Source organism: Tricharina praecox, assembly GCF_024521635.1.
Source record: "Tricharina praecox strain CBS 144465 chromosome Unknown BZA05scaffold_15, whole genome shotgun sequence".
Classification (NCBI taxonomy): domain Eukaryota; kingdom Fungi; phylum Ascomycota; class Pezizomycetes; order Pezizales; family Pyronemataceae; genus Tricharina; species Tricharina praecox.
Window position 1 is genome coordinate 688,212 of NW_026250417.1, and position 24,866 is coordinate 713,077.

At 52.8% G+C, this 24,866-nt stretch overlaps 5 protein-coding genes across 5 annotated transcripts; 3 read left to right on the plus strand and 2 right to left on the minus strand.

Annotated features, from left to right (window-relative positions):
* Positions 1–570: 570 nt before the first annotated feature.
* BZA05DRAFT_338612 (uncharacterized protein) lies at positions 571–5,250 on the plus strand (the record flags this gene model as incomplete). The annotated part of the gene is made up of 5 exons (XM_051480896.1): positions 571–1,808; positions 1,860–1,926; positions 2,315–4,036; positions 4,097–5,149; positions 5,191–5,250. 5 exons carry the CDS (start codon positions 571–573, stop codon positions 5,248–5,250), a joined length of 4,140 nt encoding a protein of 1,379 aa, XP_051338747.1.
* A 3,212-nt stretch (positions 5,251–8,462) lies between these two features.
* Positions 8,463–10,981, minus strand: BZA05DRAFT_69230 (amino acid permease-domain-containing protein). The gene is made up of 4 exons (XM_051488564.1): positions 10,435–10,981; positions 10,174–10,379; positions 9,683–10,117; positions 8,463–9,624 (listed from the first exon to the last, which is right to left on the minus strand). Exons 1-4 carry the CDS (start codon positions 10,613–10,615, stop codon positions 8,665–8,667), a joined length of 1,782 nt encoding a protein of 593 aa, XP_051338748.1. The 5' UTR covers positions 10,616–10,981; the 3' UTR covers positions 8,463–8,664.
* Positions 10,982–11,639: 658 nt separating this feature from the next.
* Positions 11,640–15,082, plus strand: BZA05DRAFT_400979 (uncharacterized protein). Its single transcript, XM_051483948.1, has 8 exons — positions 11,640–12,547; positions 12,610–12,946; positions 13,008–13,178; positions 13,236–13,408; positions 13,462–13,589; positions 13,644–13,784; positions 13,839–13,890; positions 13,940–15,082. The coding sequence occupies exons 1-8, from the start codon at positions 12,084–12,086 to the stop codon at positions 14,817–14,819; spliced, it is 2,346 nt and encodes a 781-aa protein (XP_051338749.1). The 5' UTR covers positions 11,640–12,083; the 3' UTR covers positions 14,820–15,082.
* A 1,144-nt stretch (positions 15,083–16,226) lies between these two features.
* On the plus strand, positions 16,227–17,808 carry BZA05DRAFT_474681 (uncharacterized protein). The gene is made up of 4 exons (XM_051488139.1): positions 16,227–16,712; positions 16,777–16,937; positions 16,986–17,080; positions 17,153–17,808. The coding sequence occupies exons 1-4, from the start codon at positions 16,397–16,399 to the stop codon at positions 17,481–17,483; spliced, it is 903 nt and encodes a 300-aa protein (XP_051338750.1). The 5' UTR covers positions 16,227–16,396; the 3' UTR covers positions 17,484–17,808.
* Positions 17,809–22,778: 4,970 nt separating this feature from the next.
* Positions 22,779–24,395, minus strand: BZA05DRAFT_338570 (ferric reductase NAD binding domain-containing protein; the record flags this gene model as incomplete). Its single annotated transcript, XM_051480894.1, has 4 exons — positions 22,779–22,882; positions 22,978–23,582; positions 23,640–24,091; positions 24,156–24,395. 4 exons carry the CDS (start codon positions 24,393–24,395, stop codon positions 22,779–22,781), a joined length of 1,401 nt encoding a protein of 466 aa, XP_051338751.1.
* Between the last annotated feature and the right edge of the window lie 471 nt (positions 24,396–24,866).

Genomic DNA, 24,866 nt, shown 5'->3' on the forward strand with positions numbered 1-24,866 from the left:
GTCTCTGTGCCGAAGGTCCAAACTCCACCTCCAAAGGAGCCCGAAGCTGCTATTAACCCGTTGGAGACATTGCCGAAGGACGAAGCAGTGGAGAAAACAACACTGAAGGACGAGCCTTTGGAGAAAGCACTACTAGAGAAGGAGGTTATCGTTGCGGTACCGGTAGTGAAGACGCCACCTCCGAAGGAACCAGTCGTTTCTGTTGAAGCCTCGAAATCGCCAAAGGAGCCTGTGGTTAAGCCGCTAATGACGAAGAAGGAGACCGCGGCTGTCCCCACTGTGAAATCACCACTATCGAGAGTGCAAACACCACCGCCAAAGAAAGAGGCCATAGCTGCTGTTCCCACAGTAAAATCACCAAGAGCCATGGGATCTGTAGAAGAGCCACCCAAGAGGTCCGTCAGAGACCTTGTCAAGCAACTGGAGAGCAAGCCGGACAAATCAGCTAAAGCACCTCCTCCGGAGCCCCTGAGAGATCTGCTGAAAGAGGTCCCGAGAGAGCTCGATCCAGAACTTCCGAAAGAGCCCGCCAAAGAACTTCAGCATATGGATAACGAGCCTGAGGCTGCTATGAATGAGCTTGAAGTTGCCGAGAAAGACCCCGCGGGTTCAACGCTGGCGCCAGCTGCGAAGCCCGCGGAACCGGCCAAGGAGGACTCGGAGGAGGTGGCACTGGATCTGGTAGCAGAACCGTCGATTGAAGTAGCTCCCCTGGTTCCGAAGCCTCGACCTTCGGAACCTGTCCAAGACCCGGTAAAAGTGTCACCTCAACTCACCCTCGACATTAATCTTGGCATTCCCGATGTGGCTCCCCTGCAGTGGCCTTCGGGGCTGGATTCACTGTCTCCAATTCATCGAACGTCTCCCCCGTTGCCGCTGCCGAAACGGAGCTTGCGAGCTAAACCCGCTCCGCCGCGTCCCAAGAGCGTTCACAGTATCATCACTAGCGATGGCTCTCTTACACCATTGGGCTCAGAGTGCGGGGAGTGCGATGACTGTACTTCCCCTGTTCGGAATGTTTCAGATGCTTCAACAGTCAAGCCTTTACGGTTCACAAAGGTGAGCAAACCGCAGATGATTGACGTACCCAAATCGGCAAACTCGGCGTCCAAAATCGAGCTACAGCCGGTAGGCGCGCCTGAAGATTGGTTCAATCCGGAGGTCTCTGCCAAAGGGACTAGCTTGAAACGAAAATACACCAAGCATGCAGATTTGATCTCAATCCTTTCGGCTCCCAAGACCAAGAGTGTCCGCTCAGAGGAACGAAGCCGGCGCAGTAAGGGTCGAAAGCACGTTGATACCATGACGTTTGATGATCTTCTTCAGGAATTTGCGGAGGAAGAGGTGAAGTATATGCGCGAGCTCCGTGCTCTGGTCGAGGATGTAGTTCCTATATTATTCCAGACGGTATTAGTCCGCGCAGACAACGACCTCCGCCGGTCATCCTCTATCAGTAGTACTGGTACGTCAGCCACCGCTAGCAGCCGCAGTTCTCGGACTGGATTCTCGTCCAACCCCACGAGGCCGATTGTGGACATGGGGATATCGCTCGAGAGGTTACGGACACTTCACGACAGGATTCCATGCCATAGCGCAGACCAGCTTCTCGCATGGGCCGATGATGCGCGGAGAGTGTATGAGGAGTATCTTTCTGTGTGGCGCATGGGGTTCCAGGATGTTGTCGTCAACATGACTCCCGGCCCCGACGAGGAGGAGTACGAGCGAAATGCCAAAGACGCAATCAGAAAAGGCCCCGAAAACGGCAGGGGAGCACAAGGAAATATGCGCTTTGAGGGAGATCCGACAACGTGGGCTATGCCACCTCCGCCGTCTATGGAAGATGAGATTAAGGATGAAAGAGTCGATGTGGCCTTCCTGCTCAAGCGTCCGCTGGTGCGTCTGAAGCTGTTGGCGAAGCTTTTCAAGGTATGTTTGTGCTGGTATCCTTCCTTCTTGTCGACTTGGAGGAGCAGGCGAGGCTGGAGTGCCGAGGCGTGGACTCGTTTTTCTCGGCGTACACTGCGGCCGAGCCGTTTGGGCGGTCAGTCCATTCTCGGTCAAGACGACATCATCGCCGAGGCCTCAACTTGTCCCTATGCGAACAATGCAACAGCCATCCTTACACTGTTCTTCAAACTCCCTTCCGTCCAGTTCCTTCCCCTTTCCAGCTCTATCCTCCCCTCCATTCCTTGTTGGCCCGACCACATACATTTATTCTTTTGCTTTTACCACATACACTCGTTATTTCTTTTAATTCTTTTAATCACGGGCCATCTTTGAAGCACATAGCTGACTGTTTTCACTTGTTCAAAAGCGAATTGACTACATCAATTCATCTCCGTTGGCCGCGTCACTCTCGACTTCTTTCCACTCTCTCGTCACGATGGCTCGGAGGAAGATCTCAGAAGAGAAAGCTCGCATTGAAGATGAGGCTGCTGCTTCGCTGGACACTTCGAGAGCCTGCGATATCCACACCTTGCAGCCACGACGCGACGTATGCCTCGACCAGAGTCGTCGTGTCAAGGCCCGTGACAGTTTCGCCATGCGCCTCTACCACTCCTCCGAAGAGCTAGTCGAACGAACCATCGAGCTCATCTTGCGTGATCCCTCACCCAGAAGCAGGTACTCAGAAGGCGAGATCCTGTTTGTTGAGTTTGGGGAGGACGCGACCAAGTGGCTGCTTTTCCCTCCAGTTCCCATGTCAGCTATCTCGGCTAGGACTGGTGACGCAGCGGGAGAGATCGTCGTCATGGTGCGCGGCACAGATTCTGACTTGCAAGAATGGAGGGAGGTCATGGCATTAGCTTCGTCTACGGCGGCAGGGTTTGAGTGGGTGCAGATGATGGGTCTCGTGCCTATCCCTCCAGAAGGACCATTCTCAAGGGAGCTCATACAGCCAGCGTTCCTGGAGACGGTGATCGAAGAGTCCGTTGTGTCTCGTCTGTACCCGCCAGCGCAACCTCGAAAGCGGCAGACGCGATACGCTCCGCCTCAGCCCAAGGTTAACGTATTCGATTTCCTCGAACCTGAAGCCGAAACCTCCGCGGAGTCAGAGGCTGTTCAAGAGCGCGCGGAGAGCGTGGCAGAAGTTGATGAAAATAGTGAACCCGAGCCCGAGCGCGAAGCTCCTCCGGTTATTGAGTATCCAGAATGGTTACCCCCGGATTTCTCACTGACGCTTCTCCACCGCCCCAGTACGTACCAACTCATGGGAGGAGAATTTTTGGTGCCCAACATCGAGTTTAGGGTGGAGCCACAGAACAATACTGCTAAAGACGTCGCTCGCTCGCCATCGTTACACACTTTGTCGGACGTTGGTCGATCTGACTCTTTTACGCCAAGTACCAAGTCCACCTCAAGCATCCAGCGCTCGCGTAGGGCTAGCCGACCGCATTCGAGAAATAAGTTAATTAGCGGGAAGAAGGAGAAAGAAACCGCGGAGGAAGCCAGGCAGCACAATCTGTCTAGGACTCGATCGGTGCATCATCTCGATGAGGAAGGGAGGTCGTTGTCCCCAACAGCGGGGAGCTCCGCCAACCCCATGGACAATATCCCCAAGCTCTCGCCCAAAAGTGCGACGCCTAGTGCGAGTGAATCCGAGGGGGATGCGCCACCTCCCGTGCCTCCGCATCGTACACCAACAAATGCTAGCCGTAGCAAGCCCGCGCCGGTAGTCACGTCTCCACGCTCCGGTAAGGGAGGCTATGGTGGAAGGCGCCGTACTTCGAGTCCACTAAAGCACGAGTACGATCCTTCTTCTGCATCCAACTCTGAAGCTGAGCACGCGGAACGTCGCCACTCGGAGGATACCGAGGAATATACTTCGTCTTCGGCATCCGAATCCGAATCCGACGAATCCGACGATGCTGTGTCTTTGTGCTCGGAGGAGGAAGATGGCGAATATCCCCCGCCGATGATCTCTATTCCAAGACGCCTCTCGAGGCAGCCGTCTGGACAAGTCTCGGTTCCCCGCCAACGATCCACTCCTACCACCACCGACGACACAGAAGCAGATGTTTCAGGAAGCTCTACCCCAGTTGGACAGCAAGCGACAACTCCTCCGCGTCCACAGCATGCGCCTCCGCCAGTCCCGCAGATCGGTAGCAAGTTCAGGGCTTTCCTCTTCACTTGGTCAACCAACCAGTGGCAGAAGATCTCACCCGACGAATGCAAGATTGTGATCACGCCCGGCCACCTCGAAGCATTTCATTTTGCGGGATCCTCATCGTCATCCCATGGATCATCGATGGGTTCTGGCGGCATGTCAAAGGAGCCATCTTTTTTCGCATGTGACCTGAATGCAGCCCTTCCGGTCCGACGTGGTACAGCTGTCGACATTTCGATTCGCACACCCGGCAAGAAAGGTATCAATACTATGCTTCGGTCACGTTCACCAAATGAATGCGAGATGTTGTTCAACGCAATCAATGCCCATCGTATCATGCCGCACGATTATCAGCATCCTCTTACTAGCACGGTCAGCTCCCTGGCACTGTCATCGGACATGGGTGCCACTAGCGATGCCTCGACAACAATCGTAGGGGGGAGCATCAAACGTGGATTCGGAGGCTGGTCGAGGTCCAAATCATACCGTGCTGGAGGCGCTTCGAACCCCAGTCTCGTCTCGTCACCGTCCGAGACCAGCATCTCGTCGGCGTTCTCCCGCTTCCGTCCTGGCAAGGTGTTCAAGAGTTCTCCTCTTGGCTCAGTTGCTTCGAGCTCATCTTCGATGGGTGATAGCTCCCGCGGAGCAACTCCCGTTGGCCTGCCGAAAGTCCCTGGAGTCGAGAATAGCGTCGTCATGATGTCTCCTATGAAGATTCGTCTGTATCGCCGCGAGAACTCCCAAAAATGGCGCGATCTGGGTAACTCAAGAATCAATGTGTTCAAGCCGTTAGAGGGACAGAGGGGCCTAGGAATCAAAGAGGACGACAAGCGTGTGGTCATCACCAGCAAGAAGGGCGACAAGGTCCATCTAGACGTTGTCCTTGGCGAGTCTGCATTCGAGAGAGTCGCCAGGACCGGCATTGCCATTAGTATTCTTGTCGGAGAGGGCGAGGCGGACGGCACTGGCAAGCCTGGACATGTTGGTGGAATCGGAGCCAAGAGCACGGTTTACATGATGCAGGCACGTTTCCCTTGTGCTAGTGTTCTATCGAGTTATGTGATACTGACAGGTTTCTGTTACAGATGAAAGGAGAGGCGGAAGCTGCTTACAGCTTCTCTATCCTCGGAAAATTGCGCTATTAAATCGATTCATCATTATCAACGCGGGAGTAACTATCATCGATGACGTCATAGCTATAATGAACGTGTTACGTTTCTTTCTTAGGTTTGTCATGGGGATTCACTTTTTTGTTTGCTAGCATCGATACCATCATGGAAAAACGGGAGCGTGCGAGCGAGGGGAGCGGATGAATTGATTTTGCTGTTCATATTGCGTGCTTGACTGTCTGTGGAGACGGCGTTTTCTTTCTTTTCTGCACTATATCCATCTTGCGTATTCTTACTTGCTGTCTTTACCTGTTTGTTAATTCTCATCGTACGTACATGTAATCACATCTTCTCTTTTCCCCTCCTACGTTCGTCGTTTTGTATATCAAACGATGCGTAGTGTTTGCCATACCATTCATTCATGGGGAGTTTCAGCGGTTTCCTCTAAATTCGTTTAATGGGGGTTTTTTTCTTTTTCTTTTCGGAGTTTGGTCTTTTTGAGGTGTTGGTATGGTGGGTTTGGCTGATGGTTTGGTGAATTTCTTCGCTGCGGACTATGGAGTGGGGTGTTTGATGGAATGGGTATTTAATGTTCAGTGGAAGGGGTACTTGATAGGAATTGGGGTACTTGATGGAATGGGTTGTATCTGGGGCTATGAGGTTGTATCTGGGGTTATGAGAGGTCCGAAGGAGGATGCGGAGGAGAAAATCGTCAATGAGAGATTCGCTTGGAACCAATTCCTTTCCTCCAGACCTAACTGTAAATGGGTACTTGTCCTTTTTTCTTTCGCCAAGAGCGTAGGTTGTCCCTAAGTAAAGTACTAGGTCAAAAGTTTTCGTACGATGGCTGTTTTACACCAAAAATGCCCATTTTTAAGTAACCAAAACCCACCCTTCACCTGGCGGAAAAAAATCGGGTCTTTCATAGAAGCTTTAAATCGCAAGATGCATCACATATAAAAAGTCTGATGAGTTTTGCTTCGGATTGGTGGCGTATGGTACGGTGTTGTGCACGGGTTGGAGAGTGATTTCGGATTTTGTATGGGGCCCCCATACAAAATTATTGCATGACAACCAGTTTCAACACCAACTTCTCTCCCATACGGCATTACTCAACCACCACTAGTTAGAATTATGTGCCGATTTCAATCGAGGTTCTCTGCCTGATTTAGAAGACCTTCTAATGGCCCACATATTTTTATACCACCTTATGGTTGCTGTATCTATGGCGGGAAAAGACCTGCCTCGGTGAAAGGGAAATCCGCCAAGCCACCTATTTCGCATAAAAAAATTATCCTGGCGAGCTGGAAATCTCATTGGAGCTTTATTAGTATATATGCATGATATATGCCAATTATTAGCACTCTCTTAAGTGTGGTGGTTGTGTTATAGAGATATATGTCTGTGGTGTGGTGGCGCTTTTGGTGAGGTGTACGAAAACTTTTGACCTGGTACTTTATTTACACTAATTCTCGTTCGCCCTCTGCCGAAAAACAACCAAAAACGCCTTCACTTATTCCAAGCGTATGATAACTAGTGGTTCCTTGCTGGACGTTCGAAGTTCCAACGACTGAAACACCGCCGATCTCGAAATGATCTTCGACCTTATTTTAGCGGGTTTCATAGTACTCTAGACTACGAGGTGCGGCTGACGATCAGACATGTCTAAGACTCTGAGCGGGCCGACCACCAACCACCTATGTAGCTCGATATCTGGAACGGCGACCACAAGACTGCAGCCTGCAGCTTGCAGCAGCGTACAGATGTACGGAAACCGCAGAGTTGCAGAGCTGGGCGACAACCACCGGGAGGCTGGAGTTGGAGACGCGGCGGAGAGGTGCTGTGGTGAAGGACATGTACTGGTACACCGTACATATGCCGTTCGGAGAAGGACAAGATATTACCTTTTCCTTCTTTTTTTCTTCCAGTAACGAGCAGTCAGAATGCCACTGGGACTTGTGCTACTACGGGTACTCCAGGTATAGGGATGATCATAGAGAATGCCGTGGTTCCACCCCTCCAGACTCCAGACTCCACCAATCCATCCATCCAATCATCCACTCATTCTCACTCTTCCGTCTCTCCCCCTGAGCAGTGTGGAGAAAGGTGCGCCAGGGCAGCACTTCTGATCTCCACGCACTGCGCAGACTGCAGTGGCTTCCGGGCGGATATAGGAATCGAGGAATAGAGTTGAAAGTTGAAACCAAGACCTGTGCCCATTGCCGGCCCCAGAATCCCCCTCGTATATAAATATTTTGTTTTTGATTCAACATCTCTGCACCAGGTAATCTACGGTAGCACATACGGTATGCAGCCGGTTTCGGACACGATAGCTATGTACCGAGCATAACCCATCCCAACTTTCTTTTTATATTCTTTGCTTCCATCCATCGTCGTTGGTCGCATTTGAGCGCCCCAGAGTACCGTAGAGTATGTATAGTAGGTAGATCATGGCGAGACGGCGACACGGCGACGGACGGAAACTCTCCCGCTTTCTTGTCCAACCTCACTTCAAGAAACTACCGGTACAGAGGTACAGCGGTACTTGGGTAGGTACTTGGGTAGGTAGATATGGTCCAACGACGCATCGTCAAACGCCACTAGGCAGCCGTGCCGCGCAATCCAGAGTGACAGATTGGCAGATGTGGCAGAGTCCGAATGATATCTCATGACTCACCCTCGCACTCTACTCTACTCCCGCGTGCCCTGGATACGGGAAACTTCCCACGGGGCTTTGAGGATCCTACAATTCCTACACACCCACACACACATATGACTACATCCTACCAATAGACTTAAGATCGTTTGTAGCTCGCTGCAGCCTGCAGGCAAGAATATGTATGGCATGTATGGCATGTGTGTATGTAGGTACAGGCATGCACCTTGCCACAATCTAGGTACGGTTCTATATTGAAACTACATATACAACCATGAGCGCGAAGGTTGTGGGTGTTGCAGAAGGTGGCTATGCTACATATGCTGCGCTGCAGAGGTTGGTTGGTTATGTAGAACTTAGGGCTGTAGTTACTTCTACTATCTACCACTAGTAGTAAGCGAGTTGTCTGTAGTGCACTCGCTCACAAGGCGCACTGCGGGGCAGAGTGCGGGACATCCATCCAAGAAACAGTGCCGCCGAATAATTGGAATGCGCGTGTTAGCGCGATTTTGACGGGAGGAGCCGAGGCAGCGCGCACGAGGGCTCAAGGTTTCTACGACGTCTCCAGTTCAAGGCGGCATCAAAGACGACTGGTGACTATCATGCGCATCGTGATTATATTCCAAAACCAATTATTTAAGTATGTATGTGTGACATGGCTGAAAGAGACAAAGGTAAAAGCAACAACAAAAAGCCCCAAGTTACACCCCCGGCGGAGGCCCGCGCACTCCTACATCATACTCATACATATCGTGATCTTCCGAGGGCATTCCCGGTACGACCTGTTTTTCGAGTTAGCTATTTAATGGGGAAGAATAGAGGAGGGAGAGGGGAGGAAGCCATACCCATGAGCAAATCACAATCTCATGCACCTGCACACCATCCAGGAGGATGGGAATTCTCGTCTGCTGTAGCTTGCGCTTGTAGATCTTTGGCCAGACAAAGCGGAAGCCGACCCAGTAGAGGCCTCCAACAAAGAACAGCCCCGTTCCGATTGTAGGGAAGATGAAAGGCTCGATGGACTCCATCGACAGCCGCGAGCGATTGGGCGCCGGCGGGATGAAAGGCGCCACAATCAGGAATACGTTGAAGATCAGGTAGATTATCGCCATTGCTGGGCCGCCCCAGGGCTTGAACGAGCTCTCGGCAACCCAGGTGGAGCGTGGTTTCCAGCGGAGCCAGAGGAGGCCCACGGCGATGAAGGCGCCGATCCACGTGTTGATGGTGTAGGAGTAGAGGTTCACGAAGAATGTGTAGGTGTCACCGATTGGTGGCGCGATGATGATGATGATGGAGAAAACCCAGTGGAGGAGCAGTGCGCCTGCCGGGGTGGATTCTACTTGCAGGCGCATGTGGTGGTGATCGCCTGCTACGGCGTCGGACTGGGGTCGGAAAATCCGTGTGAGAAGGGTGGGCGTGCTCGCGGCGAAGAACTTCGAAAACGGAATGACTCCGGCTTTTGCAATCTCTGCTTTGACTCGCGAGGCTACAAAAGTGACAACTATGATATTTCCAAGCGAGGAGAGTGCGACGAGGCCAGGGAGGACACGGTCAGCCGCTACGTTGCTGCCGAATATCTTGCGGAAGAACTTGGTGGCTACGAATGTGGTACCTCGAGCGTCGCCGAGTTCCGCCTTGCTGACTGCACCGAAGTATGCGATGTTGGTCAGGATGTAGAGGAATGATACGAGTCCTACGGCGGTGTAGGCTGCTTTCTTGAGGGTTTTTTGCGGCTGGTGAACCTCGCTCAGAACCTACAGTAATGTCAGTGGGCGGGACATAAAATCGCAGACTTGTTCTTGATCGACTCACGTAGTGTGCATTCATCGATCCTCCGTAGCTGAACATGACCGCCAAAAAAGCTCCAGCATAGCCATAGGTATCGCTCGGAGCGAAGGGCTCTGGATCGGACTCGAAGGCATTCTGCGTCACGGTGTCAACCGCGCCGCCGAATGCCGCGAGACCAGCGCCGATGACGACTAGGAGCACGGCGACTTTCAAGGAAGCGAGAATGTTGTTGAAATAGATCCCGCCAGCTCTCCAGGATCCGTGGAGAAGACATGCCAGTGTGATTATTGCGATTGCAACCCCTTTGATGAGCCACGTCGAGGGATTTTCGACGGCACACATGTGCAGGAAATTCTCCGAGAAGGAGATGGCATTGCCCGCCGTGTTGCCGATGCAGATGAATATTACCGCATAGACGCAAGTGGCCAGGTACTTGGGGCGCTTGAATATATACTCCAACTGCGCAGTGTCAGAAGAAAAGTTTCTCGGATCCCGACAAGGACGGTGACACCTACGTAATTCAATTCACCCCCCGAGCGAGGGATCGACACCATAGTATCGCTCCCACGCAGCCTGTATTTGGGGATGCTTAGGCCGAGTTCTAGGTAAACCGATATCGCCATGAAGGTCATCAGGCAGCCAACGATCCAGAATATCAGCGCCACAGCTACGCTGTCGGTACCGCGTACTATGGTGCTAGGCGTAACGAAGATGCCGCTTCCTTTGGATCGTTAGTACCACCCGACGAGAACGCGGCAGACACACAAGATGCTCACCGATCATGCGGTTCACAATAACGCAGACGACCGAGAACCTCCTCAGCTTCTGGTCGTTCGGCGTATCGGTAACGAGGGCATCGGGGTTCTTCTCAGCCTCACGGAGCAGCTCCAGGTCTTCCGTGTCAAGAGCGAGACCGATATCGTCGGCATCCTGTAATTTCTGAGTGGAGGGTAGCATTGTGATACTGAGCCGGACGCGGAATCGAAAGCAAACATCTTGGATAGACGAGGAGGGGCGGTTGGTTATCTTAAGAAGACACGGCAGACGCCATCACATCCAGAAAGCCTGCCCCGCATGTTTGAGGGTGTGCAGGAGAAGTGGAACTGAACCACATGCAATGCTGGTTGGTTACTGCAGTGTGCAGCTCTGCAGTACGAGGGGTGGCCAGGATATCTTAGTCGGTTACTCTTGGGGAGGCTGGGCCAGGCGAACGCTTTCTCTGCAGGCGAAAAAGGTACGTAAATGCCAGAAAAAAAAACGGTTTGGAATCATTATCTACCGAAAAGGAAGCTGCTGCACATCCCGATGTCGCCGTTAGTCGGTTGTGGGTGCTACTATGTGCTACATAGAGCAAATCGACTCTGCGTAGAACCGAAGAGGAGGAGGCTGTGCGGATAAATGGCCTGTCGCCAACTGGTCCCACGGACACGGACTAGTGACCATAGTACTAGATAGTAGCTATAACCAGTTAGTACCTGCTGCCTGCTGCCTGCTGGCGATAATGCGCAACGCGCAACGCGCAACAGCCCCGTACCAAGCCGAGTCAGCTCGGGACCACACGCGAGCTGAGCATCCCGCGCATAACCAGGAACTGGTGGATACCGGTATCTCCCGCTGGCTTCGAAACACGGGCTCGGCTCTCGAGTCTCGATCGCCTGCCTACCCGCCGAGCGCCCCTTCAGACCGACGCAGTAGTCGCCGTTTAAGTGGGTCCATAATGTACCTCCTCGTCACCGCGACCTCGTCCGCCCTCTGGCTCGTGAGGCTGTGCGCATCAGGGAGGGCTGTCGATTCTTCAAGAAGAAAAAGGAACAAAACGAGGGACTGATGATGCACGACTTAGTTATCAGCCATGTACTCCACTGAGTCAAATATCCACAGGCGATTAACTGGCCTGGTGGTTTCACAAAGCTAGGTACTGCGTACTAGTTGGCCCAGGGTCTCTCTATCCCCGGTCCACAGTGTCACACCCCACGTTGATCGAATATCTATCCATACGGTTGTCTACCTTGCCCTTGCACTTGCAGTCTTGCACTCATCGCTCCAACTCCACCATTCCTCCCACTTGCCGCTCTCGTTTGTCCTCCAATCTGCTGGGCCCCAGCTTGACAGCTTACTGCTATCTGACGGCCGTGGGCCCGCCTGTCTCACCGATACATCCATCATACATACTCACTTCCTGTCCATATCCGTCGGATCCAAGTGGGTGCACAGTGTCTGGCACTTTTCAGCCCGCCCCTTTCTGTTTCTACCGAACCATTACCGCTATTTAGTCCTGGAACTCCATCCCGATAAGCGGTGTACGCTAGTTAGCCATCACACTCCACTCCTGGTCCTCCCGTATTTTTGCATCTTCCCGTCGCTATTCCCACCGACCGGCGACCGCGCACGTACGAAGAACGGATAACAGACCGCAACATTCACCATGACAGGCGTAGGGTTCTCCGTCGGTGATGTGCTCGCTGCTGCGACTCTTGCCACGCAGCTATGGATGGCCTGCTTCTCGAAAATGAGCGCTGCCCACCTGGCCTATGCGCGGTACGGGGAACAACTCCAGGGACTCGGAGGCTGTCTGCACGACTTGTGGAAGATACTGTCGGATCATGAGAACAGGCTCGTGGAGCGGGACCGAGGCCGGCTCAAGATGGATTCGGTGGATCTCAACGCCCTTGCGATAATCATCGGAGATTTCAAGGGAACCTTAGACAGAACCACCAAACTGATGGATAAATATGCAGTGTTTAAGAAAGATCCCGCGGCGCCAGATAAACGCGGATACGTTTTGCGGATGAAATGGTCGATCGATGCCGAACGAGAGGTACACCAGCTCACCCAGGACTGTGCCTTTCATATGACGAAAATCCAGTTCGTGATGGAGCCTCTGAAACTGTGTGTTCCCAGCTAGGACCCTCCTTTCAGGTAAATTTTATGCTGAAAACATATCGCTTTAGAAAGCTCCAGTTGCATATAAGTGACCACATCCAGAGTGTCCGAGACGACCTAATGGCACGGTTGCGTCAGATCGAAGCCCTAATCCGAAACGCCCAAACAGTCGGCCACAGAAACCCCGACGATATTATTTCTCCGGTGGACCTTGAGATAAGCCCCGTCACTCCGCCGGAAGCACAGCCGCGCCGGGCCAGCGCGCCAGTATCGCAGAATTTGACGACTGGACGTCTTGGAGAAAAGTTCGAGGAAACGATGCGTCACCACCCCCGGTTTCGAAGCATTCTCCCCGAAATTCCCATCGAGGACTGGTGTGAGGCTGCGGCATGGTGGATTGAGAGCGTTCGTATTCAATTCCTTCTACCGAAACAGAACCAGTAAACTAATGGGTAGGGACTTCCAGGGAATTACCTCAAGAGACCAAGAGATTTTCGGATTAAACACTGTCCCAGCGGAGCGTTATCTTAACGTGTTGAAGGCTGCATGGCTGCTGGCCAAATGCGAAGAGAGCATGGTCTATCGGCGACTAGAGACTGATTCTCTCTGGGCCCAGTATGTATGCAGGTTAACAGAGGTCTCTCGTTCCATATACCCACATCCACCACAGACAAATACTAAATGGTGCCTATAGTCTATCGCCAAAGAGCTCTCAAACATCCGCACTCGAGGTTTATTGATTCCGGATGAAGATAGTCTTTTGCGCCTGCCAGATGAATGTTTCGATGTGTGGCTCAACAACGCCGAGAAAGAAGTGCCCTTGAGCATTCGTGATGAGCGACCCGGAGAAGAGAAGATTCTGGAATTGTAATTCTCCTTTGAATCCTTTCGGCTCAGAAGATATCCTAACAATTTTTAAGGACTCTGCAGACGACCTTGGATCCAGACCGGTTCACGAGAGAGCTTTTGGTATTCCGGAAAGATGGAGAGACATTGAGACTCTGTGATACGACTGAAAACTTTGAGACCGGTTCACGAAGCTCTGAAGGTAATCGGGGACCCTCTCCCTATAGTAGAAGCCCAGACACTAATCTGTGGATAGAGTTTATTGTGAAGTGTTCTGAAACTCAGCTAGTGGCCCTCTACATCACAGCATACAATCCGTTTCAAGTCCCTCCAGTTTTGAACGTGATGATGAACAACCGGCTGCAACAACGGGATTATTCCTTCAAGTCAATAACCGGTTGGCTCATTCCACTCCGATGCTATCGTGCATACGATTACTGACTCACGCTAGATCTTCACGGCTTTCAACGTGCCATTGTTGGCTCGCAGGTTTTCTACGAACAGTACGATCTCTACTTCCCTTCGATTGCTTCATTGCTGATTATCACGCAGGCCTGGATCCCGTAGCCTTCTTTGTGCCCTGTCACTCACACAGCTCGGCAGCGATTTAGAAGGTAGCGATGTGCGAGTTCAGATGTGGCTGGACAAGCCGCTCCGAAGGGTTGGGGAGGCGGCGGCAGCATCACCCAATCCCGGCGCATCACCCAATCCTGGGCTGACATCACCATTTCTGGGTTCCACCCCCACAGAATCACTACGTCGTGACTCGCTGCCTCCAACATCTCCCCGCCCCCGCGCAGCACCTACATTCTCTTCGCTAAGCGTTTCTTCCTCCGGCTCATCGTCCTCCAATTCGAACCAGGAGGTTCTTGAATTTCATTCTCCAAAATCCCCGCGGCTGATGCTCTACTTCAAAGCTAAGGGCAGCGACAGATGGATCTTCGTCCAGATCCAGATGGACGAGCAACTCGTGATACGACCCAAGCGCTGCTGCGGAAATAATATGCGCCGGCTCTTCTCCTCTAGCGAGACCTGTTGCCGGCGCACCGTGCTAGAATCCACCAAAGGAAAGATCGAGGCGCTCAGGTTCTCCCCCGCTAAGGGAGAGCCCGAGTGGATAGTCGATGTTTTACAGGCCAGCCTTGCACGCGCTCGGATGGGCGGCGAGAGGATTGATTTCAAGTACGTCACGATCGACCATAAGGATGACAACGAGAAGAAGCGATTCGGGAAGGCTTTCGAGGCAGGAAAGAAGTTGAGCGCCATGCAAAGGTCGCGGACGAGAGCGCAGATGACAGAGGCTCAGCAACAGGCGTATCTCAGCGGGGGCGATCCCGCAAGCAGACGGGGCTCGTCAGCTTCCCGCTCGAATACGTGGTCTGGTGCTAGCGAGAATGCTAGCTTGTGGAGTTCGAATTCGGTTTGGCGTTAGGAGGGAAAGGGCTTTCATTTTTCAGTTTTATGTTTCAGGTGTAACTATGGTTCATTTGCTTTTGCTTTTGCGATGTTTTACTGTAATCTGTAGGCGCTGTGTGTAGGCTGGTGCTCGGTGTTGGGGATTGATGTTCATGGTGTGGGAATTATACGATTAGATAATTATGTTGCTGGATATCTCATTGTATGGTGGAGCGGCGGTGTGCTTCGATTTCATTGGACTATAGGGTATATCTAGTGGTAATACGATACGTTATCGAGTTTGTGGAGTTGATAAGTGTTGAAGTTTTGTGGATGAACCTATGAATCGTTATTCTGGGCATTTCCGGCATTGTAACCTGTGAGTTCGGGTTCTTTTTGGGGAATGACATCATATCGCGGGACATATTGACCCCAGCATATGTATGGCTAAGTATCTACACTTAAACAGCCATGTCCCTGTAGGCTGTACCTGGCTGCAGATTGTCCAGGGACGACAGGTTGGCGCGATGCCGGTAGCCCTATCTACAAATCGATTCAGTGCCGTCCCGGGACGGTCATAGCCCGTATGATCGCCAGCACTGCCTCGATGGTTGCATGGCTACCGCGGTCTGCCTACCTACCTATCGCTGGAAAATATATACTCTACAAAGGGTTGGTTGAAGAGGGGATGGAAACCGCCAAAAGAAGACTGGTGGATATAGGCGGCGGGTACATTGATCTCCGATCGGTTTTCTTTGCCTTCTAAATTAGTCGATAAGGCTCACAGGTCAATCATGGATATCACTCGTTGGCGGAGTGATAGCGCATGTAGCACACATGCAAAAAAAATATATACCAAACTTCACACTACGATCAGTAGGTACTTGCATACTTGGTGATTGGGCTGAGACTTTCCGGCAACCAATAGTATCCAGACAAGCAACCTCAGGCGTTGGTCCACGAGAGCAGTGGTACATACCATTACGACGGCGTGGAGCGACGGCGGAGCTATCCAAGCGGAACTAGAAATATGGTGTCGGGAAAACGTGGTATCGGAGAAATTCCGGATATACCTAGGGATTGGATCGACGGATAGTTCGTACCCTCCAAGAACTGGACTGTAATCTGTAGACGCTGTTTTGGCAGAGGGATGCGAAGTTGTGAGGCGGAAATCAACAAGAAATCCCAAGAACATTCAGCATCGCGTGGTCGAGGCATCGGGTCTCGGGGGGCTGCAAAGGATTATGAGAGAGTAGCCAACATGTTCGAGTTCGCTCTGGCGGCGAGCGAGTGATATGCTCACGGTCAGTCTGGTTGGCTATCGGTGATGGTCGCGTATTAGACGAGGAACTCCCGTTCACGAGGGATGCACAATGCATCCAATCAGTGACCTTGTACCACCAGCACGTCACGCATCGGATTATCTAACGTTCCACATCGGCGGGTTATCTCTCTAAGTGACACTTCGGACGCTACCCACTTGGTTACTTACTTTCACTCCTCGCAATCATCGCCGTTATCCAATCACCACAGTTATCCAATCGTCACCGTTATCCATACTTCATCGACCCTATTCTACTTCTGTATCCGAGTCCTACTCCAGTGCGAGACACAATGCGTATCCCTCTTTACGGCCGCTTCTACTGGAAGCTTGTCTTCGACATGGACAACACGGAAAACAGCGGAACAATCACGCACTGGTACCGATGCAAGCTCGTCGAAAAGTTTTGGCAAAGCGTCTTCATCTCTAGCTTCCTCTGGTGTAGGCCAACCCATCACACGCGCTCGCCCTGCGTGTTCGGCGTTGTCGCTGCCATTGTCAATGTCGAGGAGGCGAGTGGTGATGCGACGGAGGTGGCGAATTTTATATCCTCCGTTGGGATGGAGGCATACATTGAGAGGGAGAGTCACGCAGACAGGGAAATTAAGTGTTTGTTTCCCCTACTGGTGGTGGTGGCGATGGTGGTAAGTTAGTGGCTGATGAGGGGTGACAGTTGAGATAGGACCAAATTCGAAGATGGAGCTGTATCAGCGCGTCTTTGTTGCGCCGGGGATTACGTTTGCGTGTGACTCCCATAGCACCACGAATAAGCCGGATGAACAGGTGATGATCTTTGTCGACGTGGCAGTACGAGAGTTTGTGTCTGGCATCAAGGTCTCTCCCCCTCTTGAAAAGAGCTTGATTAGTAGCTGATGTCACAAGGTTGTACGCACCTGGTTAGAATCAGACAAGCCCGTAGACGCTATTGGGGAACTTCTGGGTGGCAGCGCAAATATCAATCACGGGTTCGGACCAAGGTAAGTGCCGCTAGTTTCCATCACGGAAGATGATTCGTTTGCCCAACTCCGAGCCCCGGCTGACCACCTCAGCTTCATTTGGCTCGTACCAGAATATACTCGATCCAAAGAAAACGCCTGCACTGGTTTCGAGATAGTACTCCAGCAGACCACGTCGGACGCGCAGTTCATTGACCTCACCCCCAACGACACTTATCCTTACCGCTACCTGAAAGCAGTCAAAGATCCATGCAATATGAAAAAAGTCGTGGATGTTGGATTGCTGCGCTGTCACGAGCGTCCGAGTGATGTTGCCGGGATGACGGGTGGCGCTTTTACTGACATGACGGAGCGTCTTACTAGTCGCCGCGGCAAGGATTTCCTGCATTTGTTGTTTAAAACGGAGATGACGGGAAAGATTTAAGTGTAGTAGATGCTTGAAGTGAAGTCAATCTCTTGTGTCGAAGGCGGTATAGGGATGAGGGAGGTCGATCAGATGAGATGTTGTTTGGTGGCTCTGAGGGAATAACGAGAAAGCCAGGAAGGCTTGGAGGAAGTGAGTGTACTAGCTGCCATGACCGATATGGCTGAATCCAAAGATGGAACCGAAAATCATATCAAAAACAGCTGGAGAACAGTTGTAGGATGACATCACTCGAATGGGTGTCGCTTGCTTCGTCGTTGTGAGAGAACAGCTGGTGTTGTGGGCTGGGGCTGGAAGAACGGAAGCCAAGGTCTAGATATCTGAGCCATTTGCGGATGAAAAATGTACACCCAGCTATCTGGCTTCCTCAGAAGCACCAATGTTGGTAGGACAGTCCCAAGGCAGGAGTACCTGCCACCGTCATATGAAATCACTCTCCTTCTCCCTTTCAAGACTAGCCGTCACAGTTACGTTTGGCTCGTCCCTGAGTACACCAAATCCGTATCTGACGCCTGCGCTGGTTTCGACGTGATAGTACAGAAAGATTCAGTCTCACAGTTCCCCGACCTCGCCAGCGGCTGCGGTGGTGTGTACCGTCACCTAAAACCGGCCAAGGACTCCCGCAATCAAAACAAGGTCGTGGATGTCGGATTGCTGCGCAGCCCTACGAATAATACTTATATTCTTGCGACCACGGCTGGAAGATTTAATTGCCTGACGGGAGATATCAATAAGGGCCGTGGGGGTGATTTTCTGTATTTGGCATATCGGACGGAGGAGGCGGAAACTCGCGTGACGGTTGAAGTGGAGCGAATTCAGTTAGGGTTTCCATCCATCTGAACTTTTCTACTCACTCGCAAGTTCCTGGTGGAGAACATAGTCCTCGCTTTGAATCAAGACACAGGAAGTTGCATGATTTGAGAATGTTTTGCAAACCTTCCACCAGCGTCGAGCCTTAATATTAGTCGTACCTAGTCTGGTACCGGCGAGTGTACTCGACAAACTCGACACGGGCGCAGGAAGATTGAGGGAATCCGGTTTCAGAAGAAGCAACCTGCCGGAGCGAGTAGCGAACGTGAGACTTGAATATAGCACAACTTTACGAAATCACCATCATCGGTCCTGATTTCGTAAGGGTAGCGGTGCCACATCGTAGGTAGTGTATTGCAAGATCTGCAGTGCAGGACGGGGAACGGGGCCAGATCAATGCGCCGTGCGTTCCGTCCACCGCCACCCCCGAAGCTTGTGCCATGTGGGTCTCGCGTATGTATGGTCTCGCTCGCTTGAAGCCGACTAAACCAAAAAAGTTGGTTTAGCGCGTGCATCTGCCTTAAGCGCCAGCAAAAGCGCTGTGATACGAATCGTGCATCGAGCGAGCACTCATGATGCCCGCGATCAAAGAAGAATCCCGTCGTCAACCGTAATGGCCGAAAAAACTGGTTCAAAATTCTAGTATTCCCCGGCGTGCTATTCACGAGAGAGAACGAGTGCATACCCCTAGACTGCTCCGGCCCAGCCACTCGTCTACAAGGTCGTTCTGTGTTTGTAATGACCAGAACGCCGGCCAGTCTCGCCATTTCCCCACACTTCCCAAACCACACCATCCACATTGATCTGGGGAATGTCTCGATTCCAGGCAGAAATTCGATACGTATGGTCCAAACCATCCATCCAGCCGGGGGGGTGCTGCGAAAGACCTGGGGAACTCGAGTTTAGCCGAAACATCCACCCCGGCCTTCCTGTTTACCCTTCATGTTTGTCCCCCAATCGAGCCCGATTCCAGGCCAGTGCTTGACAAAGCCTAGAGCGCGAGCATGCGTACGCGTCGAGACGTTACAAACCGCAGTGAGGTCTAGAATCTAGAGCTTGGAGGATATATGTCTTCCACATGGCCCGGTCAAAATCCCGCACGGCACGCACCTGCACCCGTCGTCACTCGAGGGAATCCATGTGGAGGAGAAGAAACAGCTCGCCAAGAGAGGAGTGGATGATTATCGTGGAGTGAATGCTTTGGCCTGCCTGCCAGCCACCGTTCAGCACGAGAGAACATTCGGATGGGCGATGGGAACTTGTTGCTCTCTCGGAAACCGCCCAGAAATCACTCGCCCCCGGTCCCCCCCTTCGGGTTTACTCTTCATCTTCGATCAGTCGGCACCGGAGTCTCCAACGTCATGATTACCAGCCTAGCCAGGTCTTTTTGGAGGTTCCCCGCCCTCTCTGGATAGATGGATCTGGCCTGTGACAACTCGCTCAGATTCCAGATCTCGCTCACCACTTTCCAATCCACTCTGCGCTTCCCCCCGCGGACTGCCCCGCAACCCACCTGGTCCTCGCTGTCCGTGCCGACGTCACCAGCGGCCCCGCAACCCGACGGCCCGGGTATTCCCTTGGGTCTGCGCGCGTGTGTTGCCCGCGGCGGAAGATCAGTTGTCTCCGGAATCGGGATCTCCGATCGCTCCCATTGCCCAACATCCGCTGGCCGCTGGGACCTCTCTTCCCCCCCACCCCACCCACTCCTTCAATTAATATACCAGCAACAAACCTACAGTACCGTCTCACGCGCCAGCCAGCCAGCCAGCTAGGTGGGTAGGTGGGTAAGCACGTTATGTACCTTGATGTCACCGCCTTAATCTCCCTACATACAATATACTTACGGCACCGGTGGAATTAACCGTGCCTACCGCAGCTTCAGATACAGACAGGAAGGTAGAGTACCTTCCTAACCTAATACATAACCTACCTAAAAAATGCTAACGAGAAAGAAAGAAAAAAAACTCGAACTACATCATACCACATCTGGTCCGATGCTTAATCCATCTCGGCGGCCTCTGACACCGCCCCTACCCACCCCAGGGGTCACCACCAGCACCAGCCACTATACCCAAAGTCTCCGATACCCCAACACCACCAACGCCAACATGCGCAAGATCTTGATCGAGTCGGACAGGCTGTCTGTCGGAGGGCTGGCTTCATCCGTAAGATATACAGATAGCCTAATGATTAATCCCGCCGGTGGCCGTTACATTTGACATTTGAAGGGGGAAACGGGCTGACAAGCGCAAGCGTCACATGTAACTGTACTAGTTACAGGCAGCGACAGCGACAGTGACAGTGACAGTGCACCCAAGCACACATGGGTACTGCTGGAAACGCCGGAGAAATCAAGCCTTTCTCGCATGGCATGCGCTCCGTCACGACTCACGACTCACGTCCGGAGGACTCGGGACTCAGGACTCAGGACGACGAGGGAGGGATCTCTGATCAGATCTCTCGAGTCTCGGCGTGACTCGTCGACTCTGCCATCCACACACGCCAGTACGCACGTATGATTCCCCCGTGCAGGCAGGCAGGTAATCAATCACCATCATCATCATCGACAAGCCGCCCAGCCAGCCAGCGAAACCCAGCCGGCCGGCCGACGCAAACACCGGCCCGCCACTCCAGAATCCAAAATCTCGTACAACTCGCACCAACGCAATAAGCCTCCACCCTCCGCCAGATCTCCCAGATCGCGTGCACCCAGCCAGAACAAAACTATCCATGGGGCTTGGGAGGGCGCGGAAGACGGCCAGTGGCAGGTCTAGGCTACCTACATACCTACGCACATCACATATGCATAGGACCTACGGGTACGGAGGTGTCCCGCTCGCTCACCGGCGCACGCGTTCCGTACCGTATCGTATCGTACCGTATGCAGCCAGCCAGAAAATCTACACACCTTCCCTGCAGCCTGCAGGCCAGGCTGCGCAAGACGATATCGATCTGTCCCGTGCGTTGCTGCACACTCCCCTTCTCCCGGCTGGGAAGGGTAGGGGGAGGGAGGGAGCCTGGGAGGGGGGGTCACGGCGGGCAGCCGGAACTTGGAACTTGGAATGAGGACAGATGCGGATGCGGTGGATGGTGGATGGTGGATGCTTCGTTACCTGTGATGCTCACTCGAGAAGGTGCATACACGCATCATATGGACATACGTACCTCCTGGAACACCTGGAACGCTTGGAACTCAAACCGGCAGGCAGGCAGGCGCGCCGGCAGGCAGGCAGGGAGGAGTGGACGGACCCTTCACCCTCAACCCTCGACACTCGACCCTCCGCGGTTGGGTTGGGTTGGGCTGTGCTGTAGCCGGTAGCCCGTACCTAGCCTGTAGGCTGTTTACCGGCGATCACAGCGTTCCGATCGAAGACTGGCCACTGAAGTTGGTGGATACTTACGGATATATACGGTCGTTTCTCGGATGGCTTCCTGCCTCTGCCCTGCCTGCCCCTGTCCGCTCGCCCTTCTGCCTACCTACCCGCCTACTTACCTGCCTGCCTTCCTGCCTTCCTGCCTCTGTGTGCCCGCACGTCCGCCTGCCTGTCGGAGCTGGTTTCAGCTCCTCTTCCAGCTCTGGTTCCAGTTCCAGCTCTGGTTCTGGATTCGTGCTAGGTAGTAGGTAGGGAATATATGGATGGATGGATTGATGGATGGCCGACGGGAGCATGTGAGCAGCTAGGTAGGTAGGTAAGTACTTGGCTCACCGTTCGTCTCGTCGATATTAACCAAACCCCGGATTGTAAGTCTTCCCATCCGCCGGCGGATGGATATAAACCCCAAACCCCAAACACCACCAGCAAGGAAAGAAAACAGAAAAAAAGAAAATACGCCCGGAAAAACTGCCCGGCAATCACGGGGCCTGGACTCATGACCCGGAAGGAGTGGGAAACAATCCGGTAGGTAACTTGTAACAAAGTTAAGTACCCACTGATACTGGTTGTGCTGGGGCACTCGGCGCAATAGAGACTGGTCATGATGACTCTGAACTCGGGTAGGAACCGGATTCAGGAGTAGGTAGTTAAAAAAGCCATGGGAAAACCACCCAGAAGCTGTCAGGCGCAAATCCAAACTTGGATCTTGAAAACTAATAGTAATGGTAATAAAACAGAGACGATGATGCCCAGCAAGCAATATTTTAGGAAAACCGCAAAAACAAAAACAGCAGTAAGTAGAAAACAGTAAAAAAAAAAAGCCAGCCAAATCAAAGAACGCCGCGAGCCCCGTGCCCTGTAGAGTAACTAACAGACGGAAAAAAAACAAATATTTGTACAGCCCCCAAACTCGAAATTTTTTCGAAAACCCCCTGTAGCCATCAAGATGCTACAGATGCTACAGATGCACCAAATAGAAAACCCGACAGCAAACTCAAAGGTAAAAAAAGCAAAATGTAAAAAAAATCGGGTACCTAGGATACATGTCAGCAGGGGAATCCTTCTAATGAGAAATAGAGTTGTCAGGCATAGCATGTACATACCCTCAAATTCAGGACCATGTGAACGATTCCTCGGAAAACTCAATCCTAGCCTCGTCCACCCTCTCACGCACCGCCGCCCGGACGTTATCGGCCAGACTACCTGGTCCGCAGACTGAATACGAAATAAGGTCAGCACCACCATCTTAATAACTGGGTTTTGGGATTTTTTGGGCTAAGGGCCTGTTCGGAAAGATTGATGCAACGTACCATTAACAGCTAGCGCGCCCCTTCCGCCGCGCATTCTCGTGGGCGCCAGCATCCCGGCGAGAATCACCTCCATCTGCGGTCTTCCAGCGAACCACTTGACGCGGGGGCCGCCGCTCATGTCGGTATCGTACTGGGAGCAGGGTCTAGTAACGTAGATCTCGACCTCGAGCATGCCCCTCCTGGCATCGAGCCGCCACAGCTCCTCTAGCCAGTCGCTGACCCACGAGATGTTCCGGCTGTTGCGCACCACCCACGCGAGCTTTATCCGGCGCGCCGCCACGAGCCCTTCCGAACTGGCTACTAGAAGGTGGCGGATGTAGCCTAGCGGGTGCGTGATGCCTGATCCGCCGGCTACAAAGAGCAGAGATGAGAATGAGTCGAATGAGTGCGCCTCGTTGCAATAGGGGCCTTCGACGAATGCAAGGAAGCGCTTGGGCGCGATATCCACCTTCTCGGGGTCGGTGCTGTGTGCAGCTTTGTAAGCTTCTCGGTAGAGGCGGCCGGTGAAGCCATGCCGCCGGGAGATAACAAAGTGGATGGTTGTCCTCGGTTTCGAGGTAAGGAGATTACGGTGGGCGAGAGAAGTCGTGGAAGAAACTTCCAGCCTTGCGGTGGTCGTTTTGTCGTTGCACACAGCCAGGGTCGAAGACACCGGAGTCAACGGCTGCATCTGCACCTCGGCAAGGGAAGGGGTTGTGGTCGACCAGGCAATGGAAAAGGGATGCGACTGGGTCCAGGACAGACGGGGGACGTAGAGATAAGCGTGCTGTCCAGGCTTAAACTCCCAGCCCTTCTTCATCGTGATGGATACTCGGACTGCATCCTCGCCAGCCGGAGCCACCTTGACTTCTGCGCTGTTGAGACTCCAACCCTTGCCGAGACGCACGTTCTTGCGGTAGATTGTGACCAATCGGTGCAGACGCTCGAACGCCCAGATACCAATAGCGATGTTCACGAACTTCTCATGGGGGAGCTCATCGATGTGGCAGTGGAGCCATGCTCCAACCAAAAAGAAGGCGATGCAGAGTTGATGCGTAGCCAGAAAGATCTGGTAATGGGCATGCCTCAACGGCGAAAGGGAAAGAAAGATGAGAAAGAACAATGCGATCTCGGCCTGCAACGGGTAATATCAGTATCATCCCGGCACTCGTATCGATCCATGTAGCGGGGAAACCAACCATGAGACCCATCTGGAAGAAAAGGGATCCTTTGATTGCCACTCCGACGCCGGCCCAATTCGAATGGTCAACCTGGTTCACAGTCCACGCTCCCATGTGAGCGAAGGACTCCAACGCGACGATCCTGCCGGCCCAACGGTGGTACAGGTTCCACGTGTTGAAGGGAACTCCAACGGCTTTTCCCACGTAGTTGTTCCTCATCATGCAGACGAAGAGTGGGATCATGTTGACCGTGGCCATGACTCCGGTGCGTCCACGGAATTCAGCCACCAAAGAAGCTTTTGTCGGTGCGTGGAGCTTGTTGTCCGGGCCGATGCTGCCGTTCCAAGGGAGGTAGAGAGTGCAGTACAGAACATTCGAGAAGATGTAAGCGAAAAGCAAGATGCCGTTGACTCTTGAGGGCAGAGTTCCCAGGTACAGCTGGAACCATCTGGTCTGGAGAGGCTCATTGTGGCGTTTCCGAAAGAGCGGGGCGATGAGGAGATGCTTCTGCACGAAGATGAGAGCCTTCGAAAGCGGCTGAGCAAAGTAGTTTGCGGATGCAGTAGTGGCGACCGAAGAGATCAAGCGAACGTGATGCATATGGGCCATGTAGACCCGATAGACGAAGAGAATGGCCAGCAGAATACCAGCTGTCATGACCAGAATGTCCCTGCAAGTCTCGAATATCAGCGAAACGGAACCTTAAACCTTTCTGATTCGCCACAAGCC